Source organism: Pseudocercospora fijiensis, assembly GCF_000340215.1.
Source record: "Pseudocercospora fijiensis CIRAD86 unplaced genomic scaffold MYCFIscaffold_5, whole genome shotgun sequence".
Lineage (NCBI taxonomy): Eukaryota > Fungi > Ascomycota > Dothideomycetes > Mycosphaerellales > Mycosphaerellaceae > Pseudocercospora > Pseudocercospora fijiensis.
In genome coordinates, this window is record NW_006921536.1 from 4364981 (window position 1) to 4389545 (window position 24565).

General features: G+C 51.2%; 11 protein-coding genes across 11 annotated transcripts; 5 read left to right on the forward strand and 6 right to left on the reverse strand.

The window, feature by feature from the left end:
* MYCFIDRAFT_175870 (uncharacterized protein) lies at nt 1-2287 on the forward strand (the record flags this gene model as incomplete). The annotated part of the gene is made up of 18 exons (XM_007929528.1): nt 1-25; nt 57-205; nt 232-383; nt 442-497; nt 535-645; nt 701-853; nt 887-921; nt 951-958; nt 991-1070; nt 1099-1138; nt 1175-1383; nt 1411-1517; nt 1570-1684; nt 1724-1743; nt 1784-1888; nt 1928-2008; nt 2052-2110; nt 2137-2287. 18 exons carry the CDS (start codon nt 1-3, stop codon nt 2285-2287), a joined length of 1656 nt encoding a protein of 551 aa, XP_007927719.1.
* A 23-nt stretch (nt 2288-2310) lies between these two features.
* Nucleotides 2311-2954, reverse strand: MYCFIDRAFT_175871 (uncharacterized protein; the record flags this gene model as incomplete). The annotated part of the gene is made up of 5 exons (XM_007929529.1): nt 2311-2344; nt 2376-2580; nt 2617-2673; nt 2708-2765; nt 2808-2954. 5 exons carry the CDS (start codon nt 2952-2954, stop codon nt 2311-2313), a joined length of 501 nt encoding a protein of 166 aa, XP_007927720.1.
* Nucleotides 2942-5480, reverse strand: MYCFIDRAFT_88365 (uncharacterized protein). Its single transcript, XM_007929530.1, has 2 exons — nt 5320-5480; nt 2942-5257 (listed from the first exon to the last, which is right to left on the reverse strand). The coding sequence occupies exons 1-2, from the start codon at nt 5340-5342 to the stop codon at nt 3349-3351; spliced, it is 1932 nt and encodes a 643-aa protein (XP_007927721.1). The 5' UTR covers nt 5343-5480; the 3' UTR covers nt 2942-3348.
* Nucleotides 5481-7109: 1629 nt separating this feature from the next.
* Nucleotides 7110-8885, reverse strand: MYCFIDRAFT_208087 (uncharacterized protein; the record flags this gene model as incomplete). Its single annotated transcript, XM_007929531.1, has 2 exons — nt 8186-8885; nt 7110-8133 (listed from the first exon to the last, which is right to left on the reverse strand). Coding segments are annotated over exons 1-2 (1635 nt in total), but the record flags the coding sequence as incomplete, so codon positions are not given.
* Nucleotides 8886-10642: 1757 nt separating this feature from the next.
* On the forward strand, nt 10643-11386 carry MYCFIDRAFT_197481 (uncharacterized protein; the record flags this gene model as incomplete). Its single annotated transcript, XM_007929533.1, has 4 exons — nt 10643-10648; nt 10902-11057; nt 11137-11199; nt 11276-11386. The coding sequence occupies 4 exons, from the start codon at nt 10643-10645 to the stop codon at nt 11384-11386; spliced, it is 336 nt and encodes a 111-aa protein (XP_007927724.1).
* Nucleotides 11387-13525: 2139 nt separating this feature from the next.
* Nucleotides 13526-14259, forward strand: MYCFIDRAFT_175874 (uncharacterized protein; the record flags this gene model as incomplete). Its single annotated transcript, XM_007929534.1, has 5 exons — nt 13526-13600; nt 13630-13669; nt 13702-13931; nt 13973-14045; nt 14078-14259. 5 exons carry the CDS (start codon nt 13526-13528, stop codon nt 14257-14259), a joined length of 600 nt encoding a protein of 199 aa, XP_007927725.1.
* A 24-nt stretch (nt 14260-14283) lies between these two features.
* MYCFIDRAFT_175875 (uncharacterized protein) lies at nt 14284-15652 on the forward strand (the record flags this gene model as incomplete). Its single annotated transcript, XM_007929535.1, has 14 exons — nt 14284-14392; nt 14430-14467; nt 14495-14525; nt 14565-14673; nt 14726-14826; nt 14859-14973; nt 15005-15017; nt 15046-15094; nt 15138-15156; nt 15187-15239; nt 15274-15332; nt 15379-15392; nt 15428-15461; nt 15488-15652. The coding sequence occupies 14 exons, from the start codon at nt 14284-14286 to the stop codon at nt 15650-15652; spliced, it is 909 nt and encodes a 302-aa protein (XP_007927726.1).
* A 474-nt stretch (nt 15653-16126) lies between these two features.
* MYCFIDRAFT_203981 (uncharacterized protein) lies at nt 16127-16763 on the reverse strand. The gene has a single exon (XM_007929536.1). It carries the CDS (start codon nt 16698-16700, stop codon nt 16317-16319), a length of 384 nt encoding a protein of 127 aa, XP_007927727.1. The 5' UTR covers nt 16701-16763; the 3' UTR covers nt 16127-16316.
* Nucleotides 16764-18781: 2018 nt separating this feature from the next.
* MYCFIDRAFT_165444 (uncharacterized protein) lies at nt 18782-21105 on the reverse strand. Its single transcript, XM_007929537.1, has one exon. The coding sequence runs from the start codon at nt 20461-20463 to the stop codon at nt 19294-19296; it is 1170 nt and encodes a 389-aa protein (XP_007927728.1). The 5' UTR covers nt 20464-21105; the 3' UTR covers nt 18782-19293.
* Nucleotides 21106-21533: 428 nt separating this feature from the next.
* Nucleotides 21534-23157, forward strand: MYCFIDRAFT_88367 (uncharacterized protein). The gene is made up of 2 exons (XM_007929538.1): nt 21534-21914; nt 22125-23157. The coding sequence occupies exons 1-2, from the start codon at nt 21579-21581 to the stop codon at nt 22515-22517; spliced, it is 729 nt and encodes a 242-aa protein (XP_007927729.1). The 5' UTR covers nt 21534-21578; the 3' UTR covers nt 22518-23157.
* Nucleotides 23158-23172: 15 nt separating this feature from the next.
* MYCFIDRAFT_64824 (uncharacterized protein) lies at nt 23173-24239 on the reverse strand (the record flags this gene model as incomplete). The annotated part of the gene is made up of 3 exons (XM_007928918.1): nt 23173-23836; nt 23886-23967; nt 24050-24239. 3 exons carry the CDS (start codon nt 24237-24239, stop codon nt 23173-23175), a joined length of 936 nt encoding a protein of 311 aa, XP_007927109.1.
* Nucleotides 24240-24565: the final 326 nt, after the last annotated feature.

Genomic DNA, 24565 nt, shown 5'->3' on the forward strand with positions numbered 1-24565 from the left:
ATGCGACGTGCAACTGGAGATCGAAGTCGAAGCCGAAGCGAGTCGAAAATGGACAGAGGGTGCGAATGGCTTGGCGAGATTTCCGCGCTTGCCCCGGCCACGGTCAAACTTCGGCACTTTCATCGCACTTCACCATTCATCTTCTTGCCTTCGCTGTCAACGTTCCCTTCATGCTGCGGGAATTCCAGATGAAAACTCATCTGCCGTCGGATTGCGGATGCAGCTTCGTAGCCCTTCAGTCGCAGCATTCCCCATCAGCCATGGATCTCAAGCGTCAAGTACAGAACTACGCCCGGAACACTGAGCGAGAAGCTGAGCTGTGAGCTCACACCAATCCTTCCAAACCTGCCGTCATCGCCGTCCCCTTGCGCCCTGAGCTACATGTAATTTACACTCTGATTGAGGCACTTTCACCTACGTATGCATCATGGCCGAGGATAGCGTCCATACAATCGAACAGCCAGCCCTTCTTCAGCACTCGGAATATGTATGGCGCCGTCTAACAACTCTTCGTATGCCAACTCCCCGATCGAGGCAACAAGCTTCATGTGAACGACCTATCAGCTGCTCGTGCTGGGGACAGCCACATAGGCTGCGGAGGAGGAGGAGGAGCTCGCCATGCTGGGAGGCATCCATCTAACTTGAGTCGCTGACTTGGGGCGGGAAGAGACCAAGTCACTTTGTCATGCTTTGTTTTGAGGCTATTATGAAACGCATTCCGGCTGGATCGGCGAGCAGTCCGGAACACATTCATTGCGGCAGTACTTTCATAACGTACAAAGTCTCATTGGACTTCTTCAGCTGACATACCAAAGGCTCCCAGAAAGTGCCCGTCCTTCAGTCAGACGTACGCGTACATCAGACTCTGACCATGACTTCATTTGAGAACAGAACCATGGGAAGATTCTGTGCATGTGTCTGGTATTGAAATCATGATGCCGGATTCCAAGACACGACCGTGTGCAGTACCTTTGAAAAATCCAACATGAGCAAGTGTGAAGAGTATCTAAGCCGGTCGTGGCCCTTTGGAGAAGAGACGAGATGGTACAATGGATTTCTGCACCTCCAAGGTGTAGTATTCCCGTTGATCATTGGCAGCATGGTCTAAAACGTTACTGGCGAAGAGGCACAGCCAAGCGTGCCGGCACTTCGCCTGTCAGTCATCCATTTTGAGGCAGTCGACCAAGAGAAGTCATCCATGTGAGTCTTCACAACCAGCGCAACAGTTCCGCGTAGTAGTAATAATTTCTCATCTAGCCTCGATCCTGAAGTCAAGACATCGCAAGCCACGCGCAGGACATACACTGGAATCGAAACTAGACACGGAGATCTTAATCTTCTCTTCCAACACCTACGCAAAGGATAGCATAAGGTACGCTCAACGTTCATACGTTTCTTGATCGTATATAGCAGTCCAAGGCTCCTTGTCTCAACGTCTGCGACACCTGGATCCGATACTCTTGAAAAAAGAAGCTACTACTTTCAATATTTCAAAAGTTATAGAAGGCAACTTACTCGTGAAAATCAACAGGAGAGACGATTGATTGATCATGCCAATTTTCCGACGAGTGGTTTCCTTGGGACCACCAAGAGATGACCCTTATGAGTTTGAATATGATCTTAACTATGAAAAGACCTGCGATGATTGATCGATTCCATCGATCGGTAAGCTTAATTTCGTCAAGTACAAAGAATCCTTAGCATATGCTGTCTTTCTGCTCAGACTATAAGGTAGGTAGCTGTGTTGATATAGACAACGAGGTCGCAAATTCGAAGTCGTGAGACCAAGATGAGCCTGATTGCAGATCTTCTATACCGAACAGTCTTATACGGCGACCTCGTCATCGTCCGCCTATCCGCTGTGTCTACAGCAGGCCTCACGAGCTTAGTATGATACCCGAAAAGGCATCTTCGTATCGAAAACCAGGGAGAACGTAAGGTAGTGCTTGCGATAGACCTCGCAGATCGGATGCCAAAATGGTTAGTTAACTCGAAATTCATCGGCGATGTGTACGACGCGATTACCTACTTCCCTCAAAACTCGAGACCAGCAGCGTCGTTGGAATCGACCCGCGATTTCTGATCGAACGCCATGGAAATTCTCCCAGCTGTGTCGATCGAGCATTCAAAAGACAGACAAACTTTTTTTTTTCAAGGTACGTACCAATATCATCAATTGGTCTTGCACGAATTAGCAGGCAAGTGGATAGGCTCTAAAGAGATGGTCGAATATGTGCGCATCAATATCAGCGACAAGGTCGTTCAGAGGCGATGTGGGAGGGATTGAACCCCGATGGTAGACCTGCCAGCTCAAGAATCCGGGGACGTTGGAGGGTTGATTGTGCTATCGCCGTGCTTCTTTTGCTCTCTACGACGTTTCAGACTGAGTAGAATCAGCAAGGCTGCGTTTGTAGCCAAATTTCTCGTGATACCGGGTGCTAGTCTCCGTCGTGATATGAGTAGCTGGCGCAGAGGGGGTGGTGAGCCGTGAGAGAATTCTCCATCCAAGATCTTTCAAAGCACCCACCCCTCTACCATCATCCTCTCCTCGTCCTCCCCCTTTGCGCTCCCCCCTCCTCCCTCAAAACCAGCACCAACCCACCCCAAAAATTTCACCATTCAACTTCAAATCTAGATGTATAACAGCAGAAGAGCATAAGATATTCTGAAAAGCTCAAAATTCGAAACACGCACTGCGCAGTGTGACTGACTGTCCCAGGCCTCAAAGATATCTTCGAAGCTCCGGAGCTGATAGCATACGAGTTCTGAAAAAGGTGTCTGTCGCTGAAGCTTGTAGCGGACATCACACTTCGGCCATTGATCATTAGAGCTGCCTGCAGTGAGTAGAAGGAACGATAGCTGGAGAGAGGAAGGATGCTGAGGCACTCCTGCATCGGCTGATCCAATCTCACCCGATACCAATGTGGAAAAAGTTCGACTTGAAATAACCACATGCATTAATTCCATCTACAACTACTTTCCTCCCTACCTTGTCCATCCAATCAATCAATCATCCATCCCATGCCCCAATCCCCATCCCATGCCATTCCATCACTCATCGCTATAATAAAAACCACCGCAGAAAAAAACAAGTCTTCTGCAATTCTTTGGTATCACAATTCCCCTCCCTCAAAAAATGCCAAAACCGAAACACTTCCAAGTTCCAACTCTGTGCATTCGAGCTCCCCCCCCTCACAACAACCTCGAACTCCCACTCCCCGCCCTACACCCTTCAGCCTCACCCTCAGAAACCTCCCCATCAAGAGTCGGCGAAGGCATAGAAAGCCAAACCTCCCCCCGCTCACCCTCTCCATCGTCATGATCAAAAGAATCCTCCACACCATCTCCCTAAAAATGATATTTCCCATTAATCTGACCATTCACCTCCTCATCCCCATTTCCATTCCCAAGATACCTCTCCATAAACCTAACATAATCAAACTTAGGCAAATCGCGATCCTCCTGTAAATCCGGCCCCTTGTGCACCGGCATAGACTCCACAAGCTGCTGCACAACCTCATCCGGAATAAGCGAATGCGTAAGATCCAATTCCGTAACATAAGGCTTGCCGTCGGCGACTTCACGAAAAGATTCAAAAACCTGTTCCGCGGTATTCTGGTCTTCGGTGACGTCGACCATGAAACGGATGAATTGTTCGAACGAGACGCTGCCGTCGCGGCCGGCGACGTCGATGAAACGTTCGTGCATTTCGGTTTCGTCGTACACGAGGCCGAGCGAGGCGAGGGCGGCGGAGAATTCGAGTTCCTGCAGGGAGTTGGAGAGGTCGCGGTCGAAGTGGCGGAAGACGGATTCGAACTCTTCGAGCTGGATAGGCGTGAGGTTCGTCATGTTTCGCGCGACCATTTGGTTTTCGAGGAAGGCGAGCTTCTTTTGGACGCTGGAGCGGACCAAGCTGAGCTCGTAAGCCAATTCGTCATATGTGTATGTTGTATAATCGTTCTCTTCGATGTTGGCTTCCTGGCATTGGGTGTCCAAGTTGGCGATGATGTCCAAGTACTGATCCAAAGGTGGAAGGTTGCGTGAAATTTGCGATGTATGCTCCAGCTGATCCTCCACATCGCCTTCCAGTCCAGATATGCTAACACTGATGGTCTTGAGGGCAAGCGCAAAGTCATTAGCTTTGTCGGCAAATGACTTTCGAAGATTGTTCTTGATGTCGCGGATGGTGCTGTTGATGATCTGGCTTCGATGCCGTTCGGCGTCCATAAGCCCGTTCCAAGCATTGTCCAGCGCTTCGAGACTGAGGTCTCGAGGCGGCTGGTAAGGTCGCAATCGGTATGTGTTCAGTTTCGTCTTGATGTTGCCGAGCAGACCAGCGAGGTCGCTCTTCTCCGCCACCCATTCTCTCTTGTTCTTCTGCTTGTATCCCGTAAACTGCCGACTCTGCTCTTTCGCATCCGCATAAGTGCCGTCAAAGTGGGCCTGCTCCCAATCCAGTCTCTGCCTTGCAATGGCCTGAAGCAACGCACGCATCCTCCGCTCATAGTTGTTCTGCATATCCCATGCACCTTGCATGTTCGACACAAACTTCTCCACTCTCCTACCAGCATTTTCGACCTTCTCCATCTGTGAGAAAGCATGAAACCAGTATGCGATGTAAGTCATCAGCGACCTCTCATCCGGCTTGGCCACATCCGCCACATCCTCGACATCCAGGAGCTCTGGGATACCAATCTCTTTGCTGGCAATATCGAAGGCCAGCTTCATATTGCCTCTGTGATCGCTCTTGTCCAGCTGATCATAATCAATCAGATCGGGTCGGTGTATATCCAAAAGCGCACAGAAGGCCAGGCCATCATTCCAACTACTCGAGAAGTCCCTCACATCCACCTCATCATAGCATGCCGTCTTCCGCTGACACCACAACAGCAGTCCTTCTCTTGCGCTCAATCCCTGATCATTGATATCGCTGATGGTAAACCTCAAGATGAGCGTCCATATCAGGCCAAGGATAATCTTGCGGTTCCCATCGACCACATCTTCAGCCCCGATATTCGTCAATTGGATCTTGCGGCTCTTGATGAAGTCCAGGGCGATGTTGACATTCTCGAATCTTTGGACTCGAAGTTTGGGTCGCGCGGCATATCGGCCCAGAGACTCTTGGGAGAGGATCTCGAGGAGGTGGATCAGGGCGACACCGTCGGAGAGGTCGCTGGTCAGGTCATTGATGTGAACATCTCGTGCTTTGAGTTTGTTGTTGAGCCATTTGCCAAATGTCTTTTCTTGAACTTTTACCCTACACACTCCCAATCAGTACATCCTGCAGTGTACACATGTTTGTATGTATGTATCCCGTACCAAGACTGCTCAAGCACCGCCATCTTCAGCGTCTCTTCTCATAATGCGTGAACCAAGCCAAAAAAGGAGTTCGATGCGCGCAGCGCGCAGCGTTCGTGGTATGGTATGGAATAGTAAGCAAGTCCAAGTCCAAATCCAAGCTGAGGCTGAGGCTGCACGGGAGATATAGTGAGCAAGTTGCAGCGAAGAGTCAACGTGGAGTGAGTAGATGATTGATTATTACTGTACGTACGTACGTGCAGTGCAAGCGCCGGGACGAGGGGAGTCAGTCTCGATTCGATTCGATTCACCAAACGAGGCATAGCAAGAAGAAGCTCGGCCAAACAGAGACGGGCTTCCACCCAGCAACGCCACTTTAGACTTTCAACCACGGCGCCATCCGAAAACCCCGGATCCACCTGCTGCCTCGCTCACTCTCATCCATCATCCATTCACAACACAAGACTTTAACAGCGATTGGGAGAAGACCAAATCACGGGCTGGCTCAGAAACCTCTCGAATTCTCCCACACGACCGAGAAACCGCCGTAGTAATGTAGTAGTAGTAGTAGTACATATACTTTCACAGTAAATGTCTCAAGCACAAAGCAAAAAGCCGCCATTCCCTCTTCCTGGATGACTTGGGTATATCTCGCCCCCTAATCAAGAACCATAAAAACAAACAAGCACAGCACTCGCGAGCATAAAATAGACGCAGGCATATCGATATTCGTCCCTTTCTTTCCGGAAATTCGCACATGCCCATCCCCTGAAAATTTCGGAACTTTCTTTCAACATCCCGATCAGTCCCAGTCCTCGCCCCAAAGGAATGTCCGTCCCGTTCATCATCTACACCTCAAATCGCGTATAAATCGTAACACATGTCATCAGATCCTTCACGACTACAAAGGAGAGACCGCTCGTGTGCGGCGCAAGCTCGGTCGCGGCAGAAGTTTGTGAGAGATTTCCTAGATCCACCCACCCTCCTGCTGGTAAACGGGAATGCTCTGGATTTGCGCTCGGAGGGAAGGCAGCATGCTACGACCTCGTTGTACCACGCGGCCTGACTGGAAGAGTATGGTCCTGTCTCCGGGATTGCTTGGACGTCGCATTATGATGGGGCCATCAGAGCTTGCACGGTTGGAGGGCGGAGGCCTGGCGCCAGGAGCAATGGTCTTCTCCATTGCTTCCGGAGATTCCTCACGAGGCAGCGCAGGCGGCACTTCACAGTCAGGACTGTGGGGTACAGACTCCAGCGGCTTCGAAATACGACGACCCTTCTTTGCCATTTGACTGTGGAGCAGGTCCGGGATTGAGGAGGCCGAAGCAGATGACCAGCGAGTGGTGTCGCTTCCGGTCTTGAGGGATCGACCACTGCTCTCGTACGAGCCATACGAGCTCGACTTGCGATGCCGACTGCTGCTGCCTGTGCGTGTGCTCTCCGGATCGGAAAGGTACTCTGCAATGGTGCTGTCAAGGACTGGGAAGCACGTCGACGAGCCGCCAGGTGAGTTCTCGACCTCGTCAGCACTCGTGAGGATGAAGGTGGTAGGGTGGGAAGCGCCCACGTGAGATCCATTGACCAGTTCCAGCATTGGCGGTGTCTTGGGCATTTTCGGCGGCACGGAATCGCTGCTTGCACGCCTTGCAGCCAAGAAGCCGCGATGTCCGACCGAGGAACCACGTTTGTGCTGCACGTCAGAAGAATCTGGCGTGCCGACACTTCCCGTGATCCAAGGCTCGGAGCGGCATGCGGCAGGTTGCTCGAGCCAGCCTGACAGTCGCACACCTCCACTGCCTGCGCTGCCTGGTGTGCTTTGGTCCGATAATGGCGGCGAGGCTACAGGCGGCGGTGCCTGCTCGACCTCCTCGTCTTCTTCTCGAAGCGGCGCGGCTAAACTCTCCCAGTCAAAGTCGCACATGGCCTCTGCACCCTGCTCGAAAGCAAAGTCGATGTCATCCTCCCAGTTGGGTTCTTCGAGGATGTCGGTCCTCTTCGATGCCGAGCTAATTGAAGTGCCACATGACTTGGCCGATAACTTGGATTGTACCGACGCCGCTTTCTTCACAGCCATGCTAGGTGGTAGCGGCAACAGACCAGTGCCGCTCTGTCGCGACGCTACCGATCCCTTGGATAGCTGCTTTTTGACCACATGTCCAGGTGGATTGATGGCGTGAGCGGGTGGTGGCCCAGGGAGTGGTGGTAAGGGTTGAGCGGGTGGTCTTCGTTCCGGCAGTCTGGTAATCTTCGCACTGGACAAAGTCTCTGGCGGTGGCGTGGAATCGATCATCATGCTCTTGGATTGCTGTCTCTGGTGCGCGTGGGCACGTGGCGGTCCACGCGTGGCTTGTGGGGAAGCATCAAACGAACCCTGGTTCCTGAGATGATGGATCGAGTGAGCCGCACTACTGGGACTTGGTGAATTGAGTGCTCCCATTGAAGAGTGGTGCTTCGGAGAGCGCAATGGGGATGTGCCGGATTCGAATTGGTCGTGGAATGAATGTGGATTAATTTTCGTATCTCGCGCCTCGTCGAATCTGGTTTCATCCTGACTCTGACGCACTCCAAAGTCGGCTTGAGGCGTTTGAGTTGTTGCTGTAGCTGGGCGTTCCAAGTCAGCGGATTGAGCGACTAAGCGTGCCGTGTCTTGCGCTATGGCGTCTGCAGGCATGTCTTCCAGCGTGTCATGCGGTCTGGCATTCGCAGCCCAGAATTTCTGAGGTAGCTCCTTTTCATCGACGGTGTCTAGTCTGGGAAGATGTCGTCTGGAAGTATGTGTCACATGTTGAAAGTTGAAGGGAGGGGATATGGACGACTTCTTGCGGTGATGATAGTCTGCGAGAGCGGGTTAGAGTGATGAATTGACGCGATGGATTCTGATACTCACAGTCCTTCTCGCTTTTGAACTCCTGAGCTTGCCGTGACGGAGGCCTCTGCTCTTCAGGTCGGAGAGGAGAAGTGAAGGGGATGAGTGCAGTATTGGCTGGCTGCATGCCAGAAGTGTCGATGGTATGACTGTGGCGTGCTCGTCGACTGGTCGGTGGTATCGTCGGGATTGGACCGTTCGCTCCCGAGCTCTTCTTGTTGCCCCCGAACAGAGAGTTGCGAATGCTTCCGAGTGGATCAGTGGTTCGTCGTCGTTGCTCGCCATTGGCGGTGCCTGGTCGTCTGAGTTGAATGTTCCAAGGCTCGATGTGGACGACTCGTGGGTTGGACGTTGCCGGCTGCATTGGCGGACGAGGCCTGTCTTTGGTCGAGGCATCTGAGCTGGAGCGAGCGAAGAAGGATAGTCTCTTGCGGCGCGTGGTGTCTGGAGTATCAGGAGCCTGGTTGGTGGTGTCGGGGGCGTGCTGCATTATTGTTGTGAGGGCGGGAAGTGAGCGCTTGGTATGGGCATGTGCCTCAGGATTGGCGTAGGTGTGCTTGAGGTTCACGTTGGCATGATGGTGAGATTGGAGATGTGGCGCGTCGGTCGGTGGAGCAATAATGGGCGTCGTCATTGCGCGGCGGGCATCGCGTTTGGGCGTTCACGATCAACGGACGCTAGAAGCGGTGGATGCTGAAAGTTCACGGCTGCAGGAGGCTTGCTTATGTGGGCAGTGGGCAGAGCGGAAACGAAGGACACTCGAGGGCGATGGCGCAGAGGCCGTGTGATGACGGTGTTGGTAATCGAGGCAGAGGTCAGAACAGCGCAGCGCAGCGCAGCGCAGCGCAGAGAAATGGCACTGGCACTGGCACTGGCACTGGAACCGATCAGCACTGCACGACATGGGCACGCTGCCGGACGACCGGGGGCGCCTTTGGGTGGCAGGCTGGCAGCTGGCAGCCATGGTGCGCAGGCCTCGTCGCCAGCTGGCTGGGATGATGCCGGTCGCTTGCGCAGGAACGGCCTGCGGAGCTTGAAGGTGGATGTCAGGCCCCGACGCCGAGGCCCGTGGGCCGGTGCGCTTGTCGAGTATGCCGGGGAGCAAATGTGAGAGGTGTCAGCACGCTGTCGTCCCAGCACAATTGGGCGCGTGTCCGAGGGCGTCGAGTAGTGCCACTGCCACACTGCCACTCCAGTCATCACCATACATGCATGCATGGGATTGGACGCTTCTCGCACAGTTCGCAGCACGCGCAAGCCCCTCCAGTTGCCGTGGAGGCGTGGAGTGTGCTCAGAGTGCAGAGTGCAGTGCAGTGCAGTGCAGTGCGTGGTCCAGCCAGGAGAAGCCTGGCTGATTTCGATGCGGTCGTTCATCAAATCCTCATGAAACTCCGCCTGCCATGCATCGGTCGTCGGCCATCGGCCATCGGCCATGCCATGCCATGCGCAAGCGAGGCGGGGCGGGGCCACTGCCGCTGTCCACCTTTCTAGCGTGAGCGTCAAACTTGGGAGGCAGGTCGGCAGAGTGTAGCGTGCGTTGTCTGAGCCTGCGTCGCCCAACCGTTAGACCAGCAAATGCATCACAAACGGTACATGTATTGTTCTTGTCTACTGATGACCGTACGGTATGCGCACAAGAGTCAAGACAGCAGCGTGACGCTTCAGAACTCCCGCATTGGCAAGAATCGCGCCACGGCAGAGGGTGACGCGGCAACGAGAACGAGAACAGGCGAGAGTGAGGGTGAGGCTTGATGAGAGAAGCACAGCGCACATCCTCACTCTCGGGAGCTGAGGCCTGTCCATGGCCAAAGCAAGCCCTAGCCCACCATCTTCACCCTTCACCCTCACGCCGCCCATAGTCCATACAGCACTAGTCGCACCTGCCACTGTGCCATTGTGACAGGAGATTCCAGAACAACGCCTCACCAGTCTCAGCACGAAAGAGAAACCAAACCGAGACTGCCTCCCCCTCTATTCCGAATTCGCCTCCTACTTTCCGATGTCTAGGAGCACAGCATCGAAGAACACCCGGCCCGCCTTTATCGGTCCGTTCAGTGCTGTGCGACCTGTAACCGCAAACAACATCGATAAAGGCGACGGCTCTCGCGTGAATGTGTTGCACGACTTACTGCCCACGAGACCGCGCTGCTAGACGACATATTGCATCTTGTTCATTAAACATTCTCCAAGCTTGGCCGCTCGACATTACCGGTTCAGTCTGCGGTTGGGGCGTAATGCTTTTCTAGACTTCATGTTGTCCACCGCGCCAAACCATGGAAGCGCAGCTCAAGCGCGCATCTGACCGAATTGACATTGACATTGACGTGCAGTTCATGCGCCATTCCCGCACTCGCCATTCTACCTGTTACTTCACCCGCAACGTCGTTCTTTGCCTTGCCTTGCCCTGCCCTACCATTATGATGACATCCTCAAGCACCTGCTGTACGCAGCACACCTCTTTGCTTTCGAGTCCAAATCATGCAGGTGAGCGAGCGGTACCTGACACTAACATTCTCCGCGAACGCACTACGTTTCACAATCATGCGTGCGACCCTCATTATTGTCGCTTGTTTCTAATTCGAGCTTCCAAACTCTTGGTTGACAGTAGACTTGTGTAATCGAGTCCCTGTCTGCAGGTGCTAGAAAAGCTCTTCCCTGTCATCATCAACAACCTTTTGTCGCATCGGAGTCCATATTTTATGCATTGCAACGAATCAGATGACTGAATCCCGCGGAGTATCCACTGACACTCAGATATACGAAGACGCTGTACAATTCAGATGCGTATGCAGCCTTCATCACTCACATGTCAATACGAAAACCTCGCACTGCAACACGCGGACCATGCCAGCTTACGACAGATCTCATTGGAGCCATTCCCACTTGCCATTGGGTCCGTGAACCGGGTCAAAAGCGTCGCAGCAAGAAGTGGACCCGCAAAACCAGGAATCGCACATGATGCCACCCGATAGACACGTGCCAAGCTGTCAACACATTCATCATGCGCTGAAAGCATGCGCGAGTGGCAGAACAAGGTGCGTGCTGCTGTTTCAGAAGAAGGAAATATCAACAACCTTGTTGACAAATTCAATGCCTATCCCTTCGCTACAGTCGATGAAGGCACCAGCCTTCCTAGTCCAACCCCATCGATCTTTTCGAGCTGTGAGGCTCGCACGCATCATCGACTTCTCGGATTCCCTCGGGCACGGCTACAGCGTCTAATCACATCGGAGTGAAAGTGGGTATTCCCCAAACCCTTGCTCCTCATGGATTATAGCGAATAGAAACTTGTTATTCAGCGGTCCCACCCTAGTCACTTTCACTCCGATGTGGTAAGACGCTGTATGGTTCTATCATCTGAATGCCTTATAATGAAACAAGAGGATCTTCAAGAGCGGTAATAATGCTGCCGGCAGTCGAGAGCATATGCTGAAAAGCTTCGTCAAGTCCACCAAACGACATCTCTTCTATGCTCACAGATTTCCTAGCTAACTTACGTGCTAACCAAGCCAACCCTGCCACTAGAATTGCGTCTTGCAGTGTTTCACAATTCTTGCGACTCGTACTCTTATTTGAAAAAAAAGGCTGCAAAAGTGTCCTGTAGCTTCAGCGCAAGAAGATTTACTTCCCTCCGAACGAATGTACCATCGCATTGGGTCTCACAGCGCACGTGTTTCCGCATTGCTCACTGGCTGGCTGCAGAACTCTCACTGGACGAGCAAGCATGAAAAGTCCTGCGCATACATATCTACACCCTGTACATTCTCTATGCACCTACGAACGAACGTCCCAACCACATCTATGGTATAGCACAGTAGTCTCCGACGCTAGTTGAAAAGCTGAAAGCTGATGTTGCTGTGCAGAAGTTGTAGTGAAACTTTTTACAAGTCACGGAAGCTTCACGATTCACGCCTTGCATTAGTTCTAAGTTACGCAGGATGTCCCCGTCAACTTCCACCTCCACCCGCACAGGCGCACCCTCGCCACTTCCCCGAGCCCCAGCTACCCGCCCGAGCCCCAGTAGATATACCAATATAGAATCGGCCTGAATGAGATTACGTGGCGTTTCCACCTATTACATATCATATCCATTCTTGGTTAGTAGCGCGGAGCGCGTTACCTAGGAGGCTAGGAAGTCGCGCCTACACTACTAGTACTAGTAGTAACAACAACAACAATAGTCGCTTATATAGCTAACAGGACGGCTACTTTACTACTAGGTGCTGCAACAACAGCACTATTAGTTTACTTAGCAGTAGTATTATATACAGTAGTAGGCTAGTTAGTAAATAAGGGACTAATATAAGCTAGCATATATAGCATTACGTAGCTACAAGGCTGTAGGTCGTAATCCGTTTAGACCTAAGTAGATAGCAACTAATAACACCTTAAATTTTGCTATACTACTAGTTTACTAACAAACTTTAGCTTTATAGCTAGCAGCAGTATAGAAGTAGTTGCCCGGTCGGTAGTAGTTACGGGGATCCGGAAATCGCTTTCCTACGCGATTTTATTAGGAACAGCGGATTCTATAATCTACTATATTACTAGGGCTCGGGCGGGTAGCTAAGGCTCGGGGAAGTAGCGAGGTAGGCGTACACTTAAGGGCGTGTTTACTTAGGGCAGGAATAGGTTTTCCTATTAGGAATAGGAATTTAGAAAACCGAGGGTCGGAATACTAAAAACCTAGGTTAAAAGACTGTTTTATTTTTAGCCGCTTTCAACCCTATAAAAAGTAGGTATAGAAAAAACTAGGTTTTTCCGGATAGACCTATCGTTCTAGGTAGTGCGAGGACGAGAACGCTCGGACGACGCTTAGATAGCGAGGTAAAGTATAAAAAGTAGGAATTTGTAGGTTTTTAAAGTAAACGCTTCGGGTTTTTAAGAACAGGTTTAGAAAAAACCTGTAGGAATAGGAAAACCGACCTCGAGTAAACGCGCCCTAACTCTTCGCCTCCGCCTTACTAGTTATTGTACTACTCTAGTTGGAATAGTATGGTATGCATGTTACTAACACGAACATATATCCATCCTGATTGGCCTTTACACTCAATTTCTCTCTCTCTCTCTCTCTCTCTCCCCCCCCCCCCCCCCCACGGTGCGGGCCGGTCCGCTCCTGCCAGTACGGATAATCAGGTGAGGTCATCAGGGACTGGACTCGATCACGCATATTTATAATTTTGGGCTTTGGCCAGGTCAGGCTCTTGAACCGAAGTCTAGGACCTTTCCTTTCTTCGAGTCGTGTAAGTTAACTTACGTCAGACACGATTCAGAGACAATATCTAGACTTTCGATCTTGATGTTCGGGCTGTGGTTGTCGTGATCAGAAGGCATGACGACATATGGTATGGTATTGGTTCAATGTTTCTTTGCATTGAACGCGTACACTACTGTCTGGCGGTGCCGCAGCTTTGTATCCTCTCAGCACGACATGATGTGATTCTTGATGCATGTTACAGCTCTAGCTCCAGGAACATGGCGCGAGACACTACTCAACGAAGTACAGTACACGACTACACAGATACGGTATCGACCAGGTCAGACAGCCAGCATGACTGCCGCTGTACCACGTAACCACATCGGCCACACACACACACACCCTCGGATGAATCATCTTCGCCGCCGAACCGGGTTACTCTTCGACATCCGCACCAAGCCTTGGCACTGGACTGTGTCTCGGCGCTGGAGCTCTACGCAGACAGCAAAGGCATACAAAGCGATCTCTACCGCAGTAATCGCGCCGCATTTCGCAGACCGACTGCCCTCTGTCGAACAAGCGTAATACCGAACGCCAACAAGGATTGTAAGAAGAGCAGAAGAACATTTGGTCGTTCTCAAATCGCCCACCGAGCACGACTACACAGCGCATTGGCACATCGGAGTGAAAGGCACTAAAGAAACCCCCCAATCAAGCCTGGATGTTTCAAAGAAAATTCGCAACGAATCAGAAATTTCATCAACTCTTTGGGCCGCTACCTAGTGTCTTTCACTCCGATGCATCAAGAGCGCGTTGGCACATCGGAGTGGAAGCACTGAAATTCTCCAATCCTGGATTTCTATGGTTCGCAGCGAATCAGAAATTTCATCTCAACTAACTCTTCGAGCCGCTAGTTGTCTACATGTACTTTCACCCCGGTGTGTACTGTATGTACATGTACCGTAGAAAACGTAATCCTTCGCACTGGACGCTGCGAGAAAGCGGCGCGGCCTTTCGCCTAGCGCTCGCATGTGAATGTGTAAAGGATGCCCTGCCCTGCCCTGCTAGCGAGATGCGGCTCACGCCCGTCGCCCGGCGGCTGCGCTGTGCATACTGTCAATCGGTAACTGCAGGTTCGAATTTCACGGCAAGCTAATCAATCAAGTTGAGCCCTTTTGCGGCACAGCTCGAAAAATGCCTCAGATCTAGAATATCGAATGGGAAGACACGTCTTATTGGAAATTCTAACGCGTACGACCACGGGCTGTGCGATACTGGATAGTGTTATCATTATACCTGAGTTACGATCGGAGTGAAAGCGCTAAATTCCCTAATCCTGGACTTCATGGTTCGTAACAAATCAGAAATCTCAGATTATACGGGCCGCTGGTATCCACTGTCACTCCGATGTGCGTTGACGCTGTATATTTTATTAGGACCCGCCACGAGGCAGACCGTCCTTGGCGTTAAGCAACCAGTCTTTGGAGTAGTAAATAGATGTGCTGCTGAATATCTGCTTCAGACAGATCTTAGGAACTGCACCATCATCAATCCAGAAATCACAGGATTCCGCTTTCTTCCTCTTCATCTCCACTCATAAGTCAAACAAAAAGTGCCGACGGCCAAAATCGATCTCCCTCTAGGATTTTCGAAATAGTCATTCATCATCAAGCAGGCAAGCAAGCAAGCCGGCTCATCTGCCCTCACCCATCAGCTTGTATGTATGTACATATGTAGATAGTATAATTGGTAAAAAATCCAAGACGCACATCACAGGGGAAAAGACAGGTGAGAGGTGCATAGAATAGAAATTGACTTTTTGTAGGGCTGGCCTCAATCGATGGCTCGCGATTTTTGCTGCAAGGGAGGGCTGGTCGTGTGTGTCTACCGGTTTTTGAGGGCCTTGTTTGAGTTGTTATTATTATTATCGAGGGAGGACTTGAGGACTTGAGGAGGAGAATGATATGCCTCGTGGTTAATAATGAAATGTGTCGCTCTACAATTCGTGTGATTTGAGAAACGAGCGGCGATGTCAGGTAGAACTAGAACTCAAGAATCTGTGAAAGAAAAAATAAAAAGACCCCATCGGCTCTGATGATCGTAACGAGACCTCATCTCATTATTAGGAACTTCCTCTCCTCTCCTCTCTAGCAAAAAAATATCCGATCTTTTCTACCCTCCTCTACCAATCACACAACCCCCTCCGCAAAAACTTGCCTCCTCTTCTACTAGAATTTCCCAGCTCTGTGAGTGGTCACACTCCCATCCCCGCCAACATTATTACCAGCTAGATGCCTGTCCTTCGGCAGTGAGTGTTAAAAGTCCGTCGAGGGACTCGATCCGGCTTTTTTACTTCGATGAATTCAGAGATCGTGTATGTACACGAAAAGAAAGGCTTTCGAAGTTGAATTCAACAAGAATCGTAGATTTACTTCTTCTTGTTCTTTGAGTGTGCAGTCTAGATCACAAATGGGGGATTTTTTTTTTCTGATTTTGTTGGAGCGGGCGGGTGATGATGATAACGAGGAACGGTACCTACTTACTTACGTTCGGCAAGTACATATGTACAGCGTCTCTACACTTCGGAGTGAAAGTGACTAGGGCCGGACCGCTGAATAACAAGTGACTATTCGCTGTAATCCTTGCTTCTTAGGGATTTGGTGAATACCCAGTATGTAGGACTACATGTCACATGTACCTACCAACCTACTAAACCCATTCGCGGCAGTGCAAATTTCCAGAATGAGGGCGTATGTGCAGGCTTTCGTCGTCGTTGTTCGGTTGACCTTGGCGAAATTTGTAGTATGTATGTACATGTATATGTATCTTGTGACGAAACATTTTGAGTTGAGTTGCGGTGAAGAAGAAGCTCAAGCTTCAGTGATGAGATCGTGAAGTTTCGAAGTGAAGGATCCGTATGTTCAGGTCCGGACGAAGGAAGCCTTTCTTCTTCTTTCATGGCCCTAGAAAGAGTTTCTTTCGCCACATGTGATGTGAGTGACGATAGGACTTGCCGAAAGTAATGGCCTGAGATGTCTCGATCTTCGAGCGATAGGGTTTTAGAATTTTTTTCTGTTTTTGGCGCCTGCTATTCGATGCGGCATCGACAGGCTTTGTGCGGGCAGACTCCTCTCCAAATCCCAGGATTTCTGAGCGCTCGCAGTACTTTACTGCTGCCAATAATCGTGCGAGAAAGTCCATGAGGGATCTGCCTGGTACCGTGCATCGAACCAGGACACTTGAATTTTGATGCCCCATCTCCGATAATAGCCCTGTGATCATCACGAGGCAGATTCCAAGGACGTTGATGATGAAGCTGGAAGAATCTGTACGTCTCATGCGCTGATCGCCGGGCCTTCAAGTACTGCTCATTCCACTCAGCTTTCGCAAGGGCGCTTGGGTGTTTTTGCTTCGCGACTTGTAGACCGCAGTCATCAGATGATAGCGAACTAGTGTTGTGCCTCGAGCTCCAACTGATTGCCAGGCAGTGGTGCTGAGCTGTTGTCCAAGATATACTGTCGTGCAAGCAGGGCAGCACTTCTCTATGCTTCAAGGAGCAATCTCACTTGGTTGCCATTCAACGCGTTTTGTATGCGCTTGGCGCTGATTCAAGGAAACAGCAGCACATCCTTCCGTCTTTTGCACGCAGCCTATAACGAAATCTAGCTCATGCGGGTACCAAAAAGTGTAGTGCTCATGCCCTCCTTTGGCCTTGGTGGTACGAACTGTTCGATTTGATGACGCCCGAAATATGGGATCTTGAGTAGAGCCTAGCCGGAAGTGATATTGGGGGCCCAAGTCGCAACGTTCATCATATACTATGGGCATTTGCTATTGCTGCCTGCTGACCGAATGGATGTCTCGTTGTTGAAAGGCAGGTGGCCGGGAAAAGTCCTTTACACTTTGATTGCCGTAGTAGCATGCGCGTAGTCCAACGTCATGGCGTGGTTGCGGATTCAACAAGTTCGCAAATCTGCCCAGCCTCCCACAGATCTGATATGCTGTTCCGATCGAAGAAGGAGCTCAACGAGAGGCCCTGACTAAGTCGTCTCTTATACGAGAGTTGACTCCGAGATGTCGATCTGAATGAGTACGAATGTGGAGCAGTGTGGTGGTCCTTTCGCCAATACACTTGTGGCTGTCGAACGGACATTCCGCAGTGGTCAATTTCACAGCTGATTGGCATCGCCCGAATGTAGAAGTCGTACCACTGCAATAGATCGAAGCAAAAAGGTTGCCTGCAGCAAGCTGGAAGGATCGGCCAGCATCGATCATTGTTTCATGAAGTTGTGCTTCCGCATAGACTCATCAGAGCTCACTTGGAAGTCATCGCTTTCGAGATCGCTGCATACGTTCGAATTGTTGATGTGGTTCGGGTTTCTACTGGCAGCTCCAGCAACCAACTACTCAAATTGACAGGATTGCTAGCATCACAGATGCCATCATCGATGCTCGAAACTGAGGCAGGTATCAGATGAGCACGAAAGAGTATCGCGACGAATAGTGTGAAGGCCGTGCTGTGCATACCTGATAGCTTTGCAGTGCGGTCCACTCCCACATGCCGAATTTCGCTTGCAGGTGGGTTCAGTGATTCCGCAGACCACAGTGAAATGCAGCTCTGAGAGCATTCATAAGTGCGAGTTAGAAGCTATGCCGCAGGCGAGCTGCCACTCTGACCCTCGTATCCCGCAATTGCATTCCCCAGTGTGGCCTTTGTGACCTGTCCCTGTCATGGCCCAAGCGTATCAAACATGAGAGATCGCATGCCAACCAGCCAAAGGTTTTTCAGGTTCGAATGAAGTAGGTACAGGTCGGCATCGCCCAAAAGATCGACTGGTGAAGGAACAGCTGAATGTAAGAATATCTGGAGTAGTGTCTGCCTCCTTCCGTTGCCCATATCGCCATTGCTTCGTCCGGTCTGATATCCTCGGTGCCCACGACTTCTGTTCGGACGTTCACTGCTTCTCAAGTTGAGCCAGCAATGACTAGTCTTAGGGATTTCTGCACAGATGGCTCAGGAGAGGTACTCTTCGAGCTTGTGTATAGCGCCCGTTCTCCTCTCACTCAACACTAATAGCATGTGGAGTAGGATTTCTGCCAGAGTAGAACACATATGCTCTAGCAATTCCAGCAGGCCAATTTTGTCGACGACCGCGATCATCACTTCTAGGTAGGACGCCGGAACAGGCATGTCCGAGGAAGGTGAGACCAGTACCAGAAGTCTCTCGACGATGAATTCTACTTCGCGAACGGGTGACCACATTCGCACGCAGCGCACTGCGGTATTCTCAATACCGTGGGTCAGCGTTCCCCTGTCGCGCTTGTTGCGAGCCCTCCTCTTCCGCGCCCCTCAATGTTCGCTGTTGTCCGCACACGGTTCTAAGTGAAGATTGTGGCTACTACGCCGATTGTGCTTTCATCTTGCTTCTCGAAGTACCTTGTGCATCACGCGCAGATAGTACAAGCAATAAAATAAGATCGCGCCCTTGCAATCTTCCTCACATCGCCTCAACCACACTAAAATTCCGAAAGAGGAAATGACTCCGACGATACCATGTCGCCGATGTAACGATAGCAGAAGGCCGACATATGCAGGTGTACCTTCCAGAAGAGTCGGGGCAGCCACGTGCGGCAGTATTTGGGCTCGAGGGATGCTTGGAATTGCTTTCGATAATCTCGGGGCCGTGAATCGAAGCGGCAACGGACGACGACGACTGCTGCGATGCCTCGAGAATGCCGCGGCGAGTGACTCTTGCTTGTTATGGAGCTTGCGTGCAGTGGCGACTTGACATCGCCAGGCTGAGATGTACAAAGTTTGACACGTACTACGCAGTCTTGGGGTTAAATCTACGTTGTGCAGTCATCGGCCTGTGACGGAAGCAAAGCTTCAAACCCTGCTCTCGAGAAAGCATGCCGCAACGCATTCCCTTCTTTACAGCTCATTCCGCAAAATCTGTCCAGCCTGTCCAACAAGGCCGGCGTAAGTGCTCCAAAGTACGCCCTTGAGCACCGACTCGCCCTCGCTTTCTGACCAGTGCCCAGCCTTGACCAGCTTCTCCTTCCAGTAACTTTTCTGATGTGGTTCGAGCTCGTCCCAGTGTTTAGCTTCGGTATCCTTCGACAGATACTCTTCTTTATCAGGATGCACAGCAACAGTGACTCCTTCACCTTCAGGTAAATCCCGAACAACAACAGCCGTAGTCGCAGCATCCTCGGGCGAGCCATGATGTTCTGCAATAATGTTCTTGAGGTTTGCGACAGGGATTGCTGATTCTACGGCTTCGGTCACTTTCGAGAGTCGACCATATGCAGCCATTGCAGGTTGGTCGAGAAAGCTGCGAACGTTCTGAGGTAAGAAGCCAAACACGCCGACATTGGTGTCGTCAGAGAAGCCGCTCGACGCAAAGGATTGGAACAGGAATGCTGTGACGAGAACACAAAAAGAGATGACAAAGATGTATGCCCATTTCCAGAAAGCTTCATCTTTCGGATGACTGAGCACATATCGGGAGTCTTTGTTCTTAGGTTCGAGGGGCGACAGTGGGAAGGTGTCGATGACAACGGTGTTACCGAAGCTGACGGAAGCAAGTCGAATATATTGAGGTCCTGGATGGTTAGGTCGTTGTTGTGGTAAAGGTTCGCCATTGGGCCCAGTTGTCGGTAGTGTTGCGGGATCGACTGCGCGAACAGGTGAGTGGAATGGCGTCCAGGTTAATTTCGTCATTTGGTTTTCGTGCACATCCTTCAAGGACATGAACGATCGCAGGGTCGAGAAAGTGTCGGTAGCTGCCTGGTAGTTGATGGTAAAGATCTCAATGCTAATGTCTTGGCCGGCAACGGCTACAGCAAATTGCTGATTGCCATTGCTATCAGGGTCGAGCGCGCAGACGTCTATCGCTGAGGCTTGCTTGACACGAGAGGGCAAGGTCTTGGTCGACATTTCGAGAGCCGGTCCTGTGGGATACAAGTGATAGACTCTGAGCTCCGCTCCGCTTTTGCTAGGCTTGTTGACCAGCGCAATGACATTTTCCGCGTTCAGGAAGCGGACAGCTCTGAACTTGGGCCGACTCTTGACTTTCTCGAAAGAGTCCGAAGCTGGCATTTGATACACTCTTCGGGGCCCATTTGGTCGCTTTTCGACCTTTCTCTTCGCGAAGTCGTACTTGTAAGTCTGTTCATGGACGCTATCATCGTCGCACCAGACGAGACTGAATTCATTTTGGTCGGGTTGAGCGATATCAAGATCTGCTGCTTCGTCCTTGCCCGCCAGAGGTATTCTTGTAATTATATCCTTGTCTTCAGGGACCTGGACTGTTGCGTTGAACACAATGATCTCGTTCTCTTGAGCCAGGCCAGACGCAATCGCACCTATGCGCTTAGCCGGTACATCTCGCTTCTGAACAGGCGACAGGCGCAGCAATCTTTGATACGATTCCTTCTTTGGCGCGGACGATGGCTTGAAGAGGTTCCTCTTACCAAGCAGCTTGATCTCGCCCTTGTCATCACTTGCTGTCTCGCCTGTCTTCTGCTTCTTACGCGGTGGATATCGAATGGCAAAAGATCGGAAGTGTTCATTCTTGTTCGCATCTTGTTGAGCCTGAGACGAGTTGATGCCCGCAAAGGTGATCAAGCCATCCTTAGTAGCAAGACTAGCCAGAGACTGTGGAGAATCTTCTTCGCGAGGGAGGTCGATCTCGGTTGCGACTTTGATGGTTGCTCGATTGTTGACATCAAGTACAGACTTCCCTGTATCAGCACTGGCTCGAGCGCATTTCCAAATTCTTCACCATTCACATACAATCTTGTTTGGCACACCAGTCTTGCTTTCTCCGCCGCCTCCAGCTACTAGCAGAAATCCACGATTATAGGGATCCCAATCTGCGGCGAAGATGGGATACTCGAGCTTGTGCTTGGCGTAGGAAACGTCGGAATTGGATATGTTAGGCATGGTCGGTGATGATTCGTAGCACTCGTGTGGAGCGCTGGAGGATTCTATATACAGGTTGTGTAGGGTTAGGGTATGGAAGACGTGTCAGGAGTGAATGTTGCGAGTTTCCATGTGACGGAAGCGTAGACGGACTTGCTGATGTCAGAGCTTTGATTGGCTTGGCGGAAAGCTTCAAAGAAATTCTTGGACGTCCCATCTTCCGCTTCCGCTTCCCACTATCCACACAACGACGGTCTTCGATGTAGTGCTGGCGAGTGCGGTGCGGCGAAATGGCCACTACGCTCGAGCTTCAGCACACCGAGAAGGACACACCTTACTCTGAGGATGACCTGACAGACGAGCAGATCGAGGAGTTACTGGCGCGTGCCACCGCACGACTGCAGGAAAAGGAAAAGGCCAAAGACAAGCAGCTAAGCAAGCACACCGAGCAGAGTCTGAACTTTCCCAAACTGGATGCGGGCCATCTTGAGAAGCCATACGTGTCTACAAAGGGCGACGTGGCCACGATAGACTCCTCACGACTGCTGGACCAGAAACAGCGCAAGAAGGCAGAAGGCACCAGGAAGGTCGAAGATCCACTTTCTGCTAGGAAGGCCGCCGACGAGGTACGTGTGACAAATTTCGCATCGCATCGCATTGGCTATGAGGAAATTTATCCCAAATTCTCCTTGAGCAGAGTCCAGGCGCCGTTTTGGTTGCCTTTCTGCACTACTGAGAGCTGCTTCACGCAAAATTCATAGTTACTCTGAGCCAACATCTCTGCACCAGCCTTATTATGATCTACATCTGTTAGGCACACGCTGACATGCATGCAGAAGCGCAAAGCCACAGCTGGCAGCGACTGGTTCAACTTACCAAAGACCGACCTTACTCCCGAGCTCAAGCGTGAGTTTCAACTGATCAAGATGCGTAATGTGCTCGATCCGCATCGTCACTACAAGAAGGAAGGCGGTAAGATGAAGGCGCCAGAGTACAGCCAAGTTGGCACAATCATCGAAGGTCCTACGGAATTCTTCAGTGGCCGTATCGAGAACAAGAAGAGGAAGAGGACACTTGTGGAGGAAGTCCTTGCTGGCGAGCAGGAGACTCATCGCTTCAAGAACAAGTACGCCCAGCTGCAAGAGAAGAAAACAAGTGGAAAGAAGGCATTCTACAAGGCGCTCAAAGAGAAGAGGAAGGGTGGCATCAAGAAGGCATCAAAGGGCTGAAGCATTTCTGCTCCCAGAATGGAAGCCGGAACATGCGTCAATGGAGCCAACATCTGATGATCTGGTGCATGCGCTGCATACTGCGCTGACACGCGGACGATCCGACAGGCACTTTATAACGGAAACGACCAGATCTTTACACGGATGTTGCCAAAGCCAGGACAGATATGCAACGGTGGCTCAAGCATGCTACCACCACCAAGGCAAAGCCGCAAATCCAAATGAACGTCTACTAAGGATCGCTGTCTGGCGCATGATGCTTCGACATTTGAAGAAGCAGAAGTTTGCCTCAGCCTTGTCCATGTCAGTATCGATCGGAAGTCTCCGCGCGCACGATACAAAAGTGCCAATGCCGGCGTGGGCAGAAGCTGAACGAGAGGTTGAAAAGTCTGGTTGGCCAAGTAGAAGACGGAGTACTCAGTGGCACTGAACAGCAGCAGAGCCGGAAGACAACGGAGATTGCAGCGAGAATGTTAGTGGAGAAGCGAGGCTCCAAATCAGTCCACGTAGGAATTTACCACGCTGGGGCTTGCGTGATAATGTGAGAATCCACCCTGGGGATTACAGACAATGCTTAGAGAGAATGCACATCGCGGCGGGAAGACTGACACTCGCCTGTAATGTCCCATTTGATCACACGCGGGCCTTCCAGACCTCACAGCTCCGATACAATGCGCAACACCAGACTCTGCATCTCCAACGCTGCCAGTCTGCCCTCTTCCAGCACTTCTGCGTGATTAGCCATGCCCTTCTGCAAATACTGATCAAGCTCCTCGCGGGTCAAGCCTTGTAGCTCCGGGTCATCTGCTCGTACCGTTGGCTCCAAGACGGATTTATTGGTGACCAAGCTGAAAGCCAGTACTCGCATTCCAGAATGTCGAGCAGTCACGATCTCCGGCACTGTAGACATGCCCACGAGATCAGCGCCCAGGTTTCGAAGCATGCGACATTCGGCTCTGGTCTCATAAGTCGGTCCAGCCACGAACGCATACACGCCCTCATGCAGTCTTCGATTGCTTGGCTTTTGCTGCCGAAGCTCTTTCCAGCTTCGATGCGCTAGTTGACGAAGATGGATATCGTAGGCATCACTGAGAGGTGGAAACCTTGTACCGAACTCTTCAAGATTGGGTCCACGCAAAGGATGGAACCCAGCGAGTCCTGCTAAGTTGAGGTGGTCATTGAGGCACACGAGATCGCCGACATTATATCCCGGATTTAATGCTCCAGCAGCGTTGGTCAGAATGATGGTCTCCACGCCCAGAATCTTGCAGACACGGGTAGCGAAGGTGGCATCCTCCATTGAATGGCCTTCATAGAAGCTTGGTTGTCGTTAGTAGAAGCGAGATTGATAGTCAGGAGATAGCTCACTGTGCTCGACCCACAAGCAAGACTACTGGTACTTGCTGCTGACCCATGGTGCCGAATATGAGTTTACCTTCATGTCCAGGTACTGCAAAAGAGGAAAGCTTAGCCACTTACCTTCCAGAAGTCTCACTATCGTGGACAGACGGCATGGGTCATATCGAACTCACCTGTGCTCAGAGGAAAGTTAGGCACATCTTTATAGTCCCAAGTCTCAGTCCCTTCATTGACAGTCTGTGCCAAGCCTCCGAGACCAGAACCGCATACGATCGCAACTCGTGGTCTCTTCAGATGCTCTGGCAACTTCGCTCGTACGAAATCTACTGTCTCTGTAGCACGCTCAAAGATTGAGGCCGCCATTTCGTCATGGGCGGAGTTGAATGTATGGTGTAAATGACTGAAACTGTGGTAGAGGCCGGCCAAGTGGTGAAGAGTTTCCATTCGATATTAGCCGATGCAAGTGAGCAGGTCAAGTGTCTCATACGATGGTCGATTGACACTTGCTTGGCCTATGTGATCTTGGCTTGTTGTTGTCGTAGAAAGAGGCGAGCTCCGGAAGAGCAAGGTCAAGGGGCAGAAGTCGATGAGGCTTGGCACTGCCGAGCTCCGCAAGACATCGACTGTAATGCAGCATCAACAATCATACTGCTCTATCGATCATGGCGACTCCATCATATGCGCGCTCT

Coding starts and splice junctions, on each gene's coding strand:
- MYCFIDRAFT_88365 (XM_007929530.1), bottom strand. CDS start 5,342: ATGGCGGTGCTTGAGCAGTCTTG. Junction 5,258..5,319: donor GCGGTGCTTGAGCAGTCTTG/GTACGGGATACA, acceptor GGGAGTGTGTAG/GGTAAAAGTTCAAGAAAAGA.
- MYCFIDRAFT_203981 (XM_007929536.1), bottom strand. CDS start 16,700: ATGAGACGTACAGATTCTTCCAGCTTCATCATCAACGTCCTTGGAATC.
- MYCFIDRAFT_165444 (XM_007929537.1), bottom strand. CDS start 20,463: ATGCCAGCTTCGGACTCTTTCGAGAAAGTCAAGAGTCGGCCCAAGTTC.
- MYCFIDRAFT_88367 (XM_007929538.1), top strand. CDS start 21,579: ATGGCCACTACGCTCGAGCTTCAGCACACCGAGAAGGACACACCTTAC. Junction 21,915..22,124: donor CTAGGAAGGCCGCCGACGAG/GTACGTGTGACA, acceptor ACATGCATGCAG/AAGCGCAAAGCCACAGCTGG.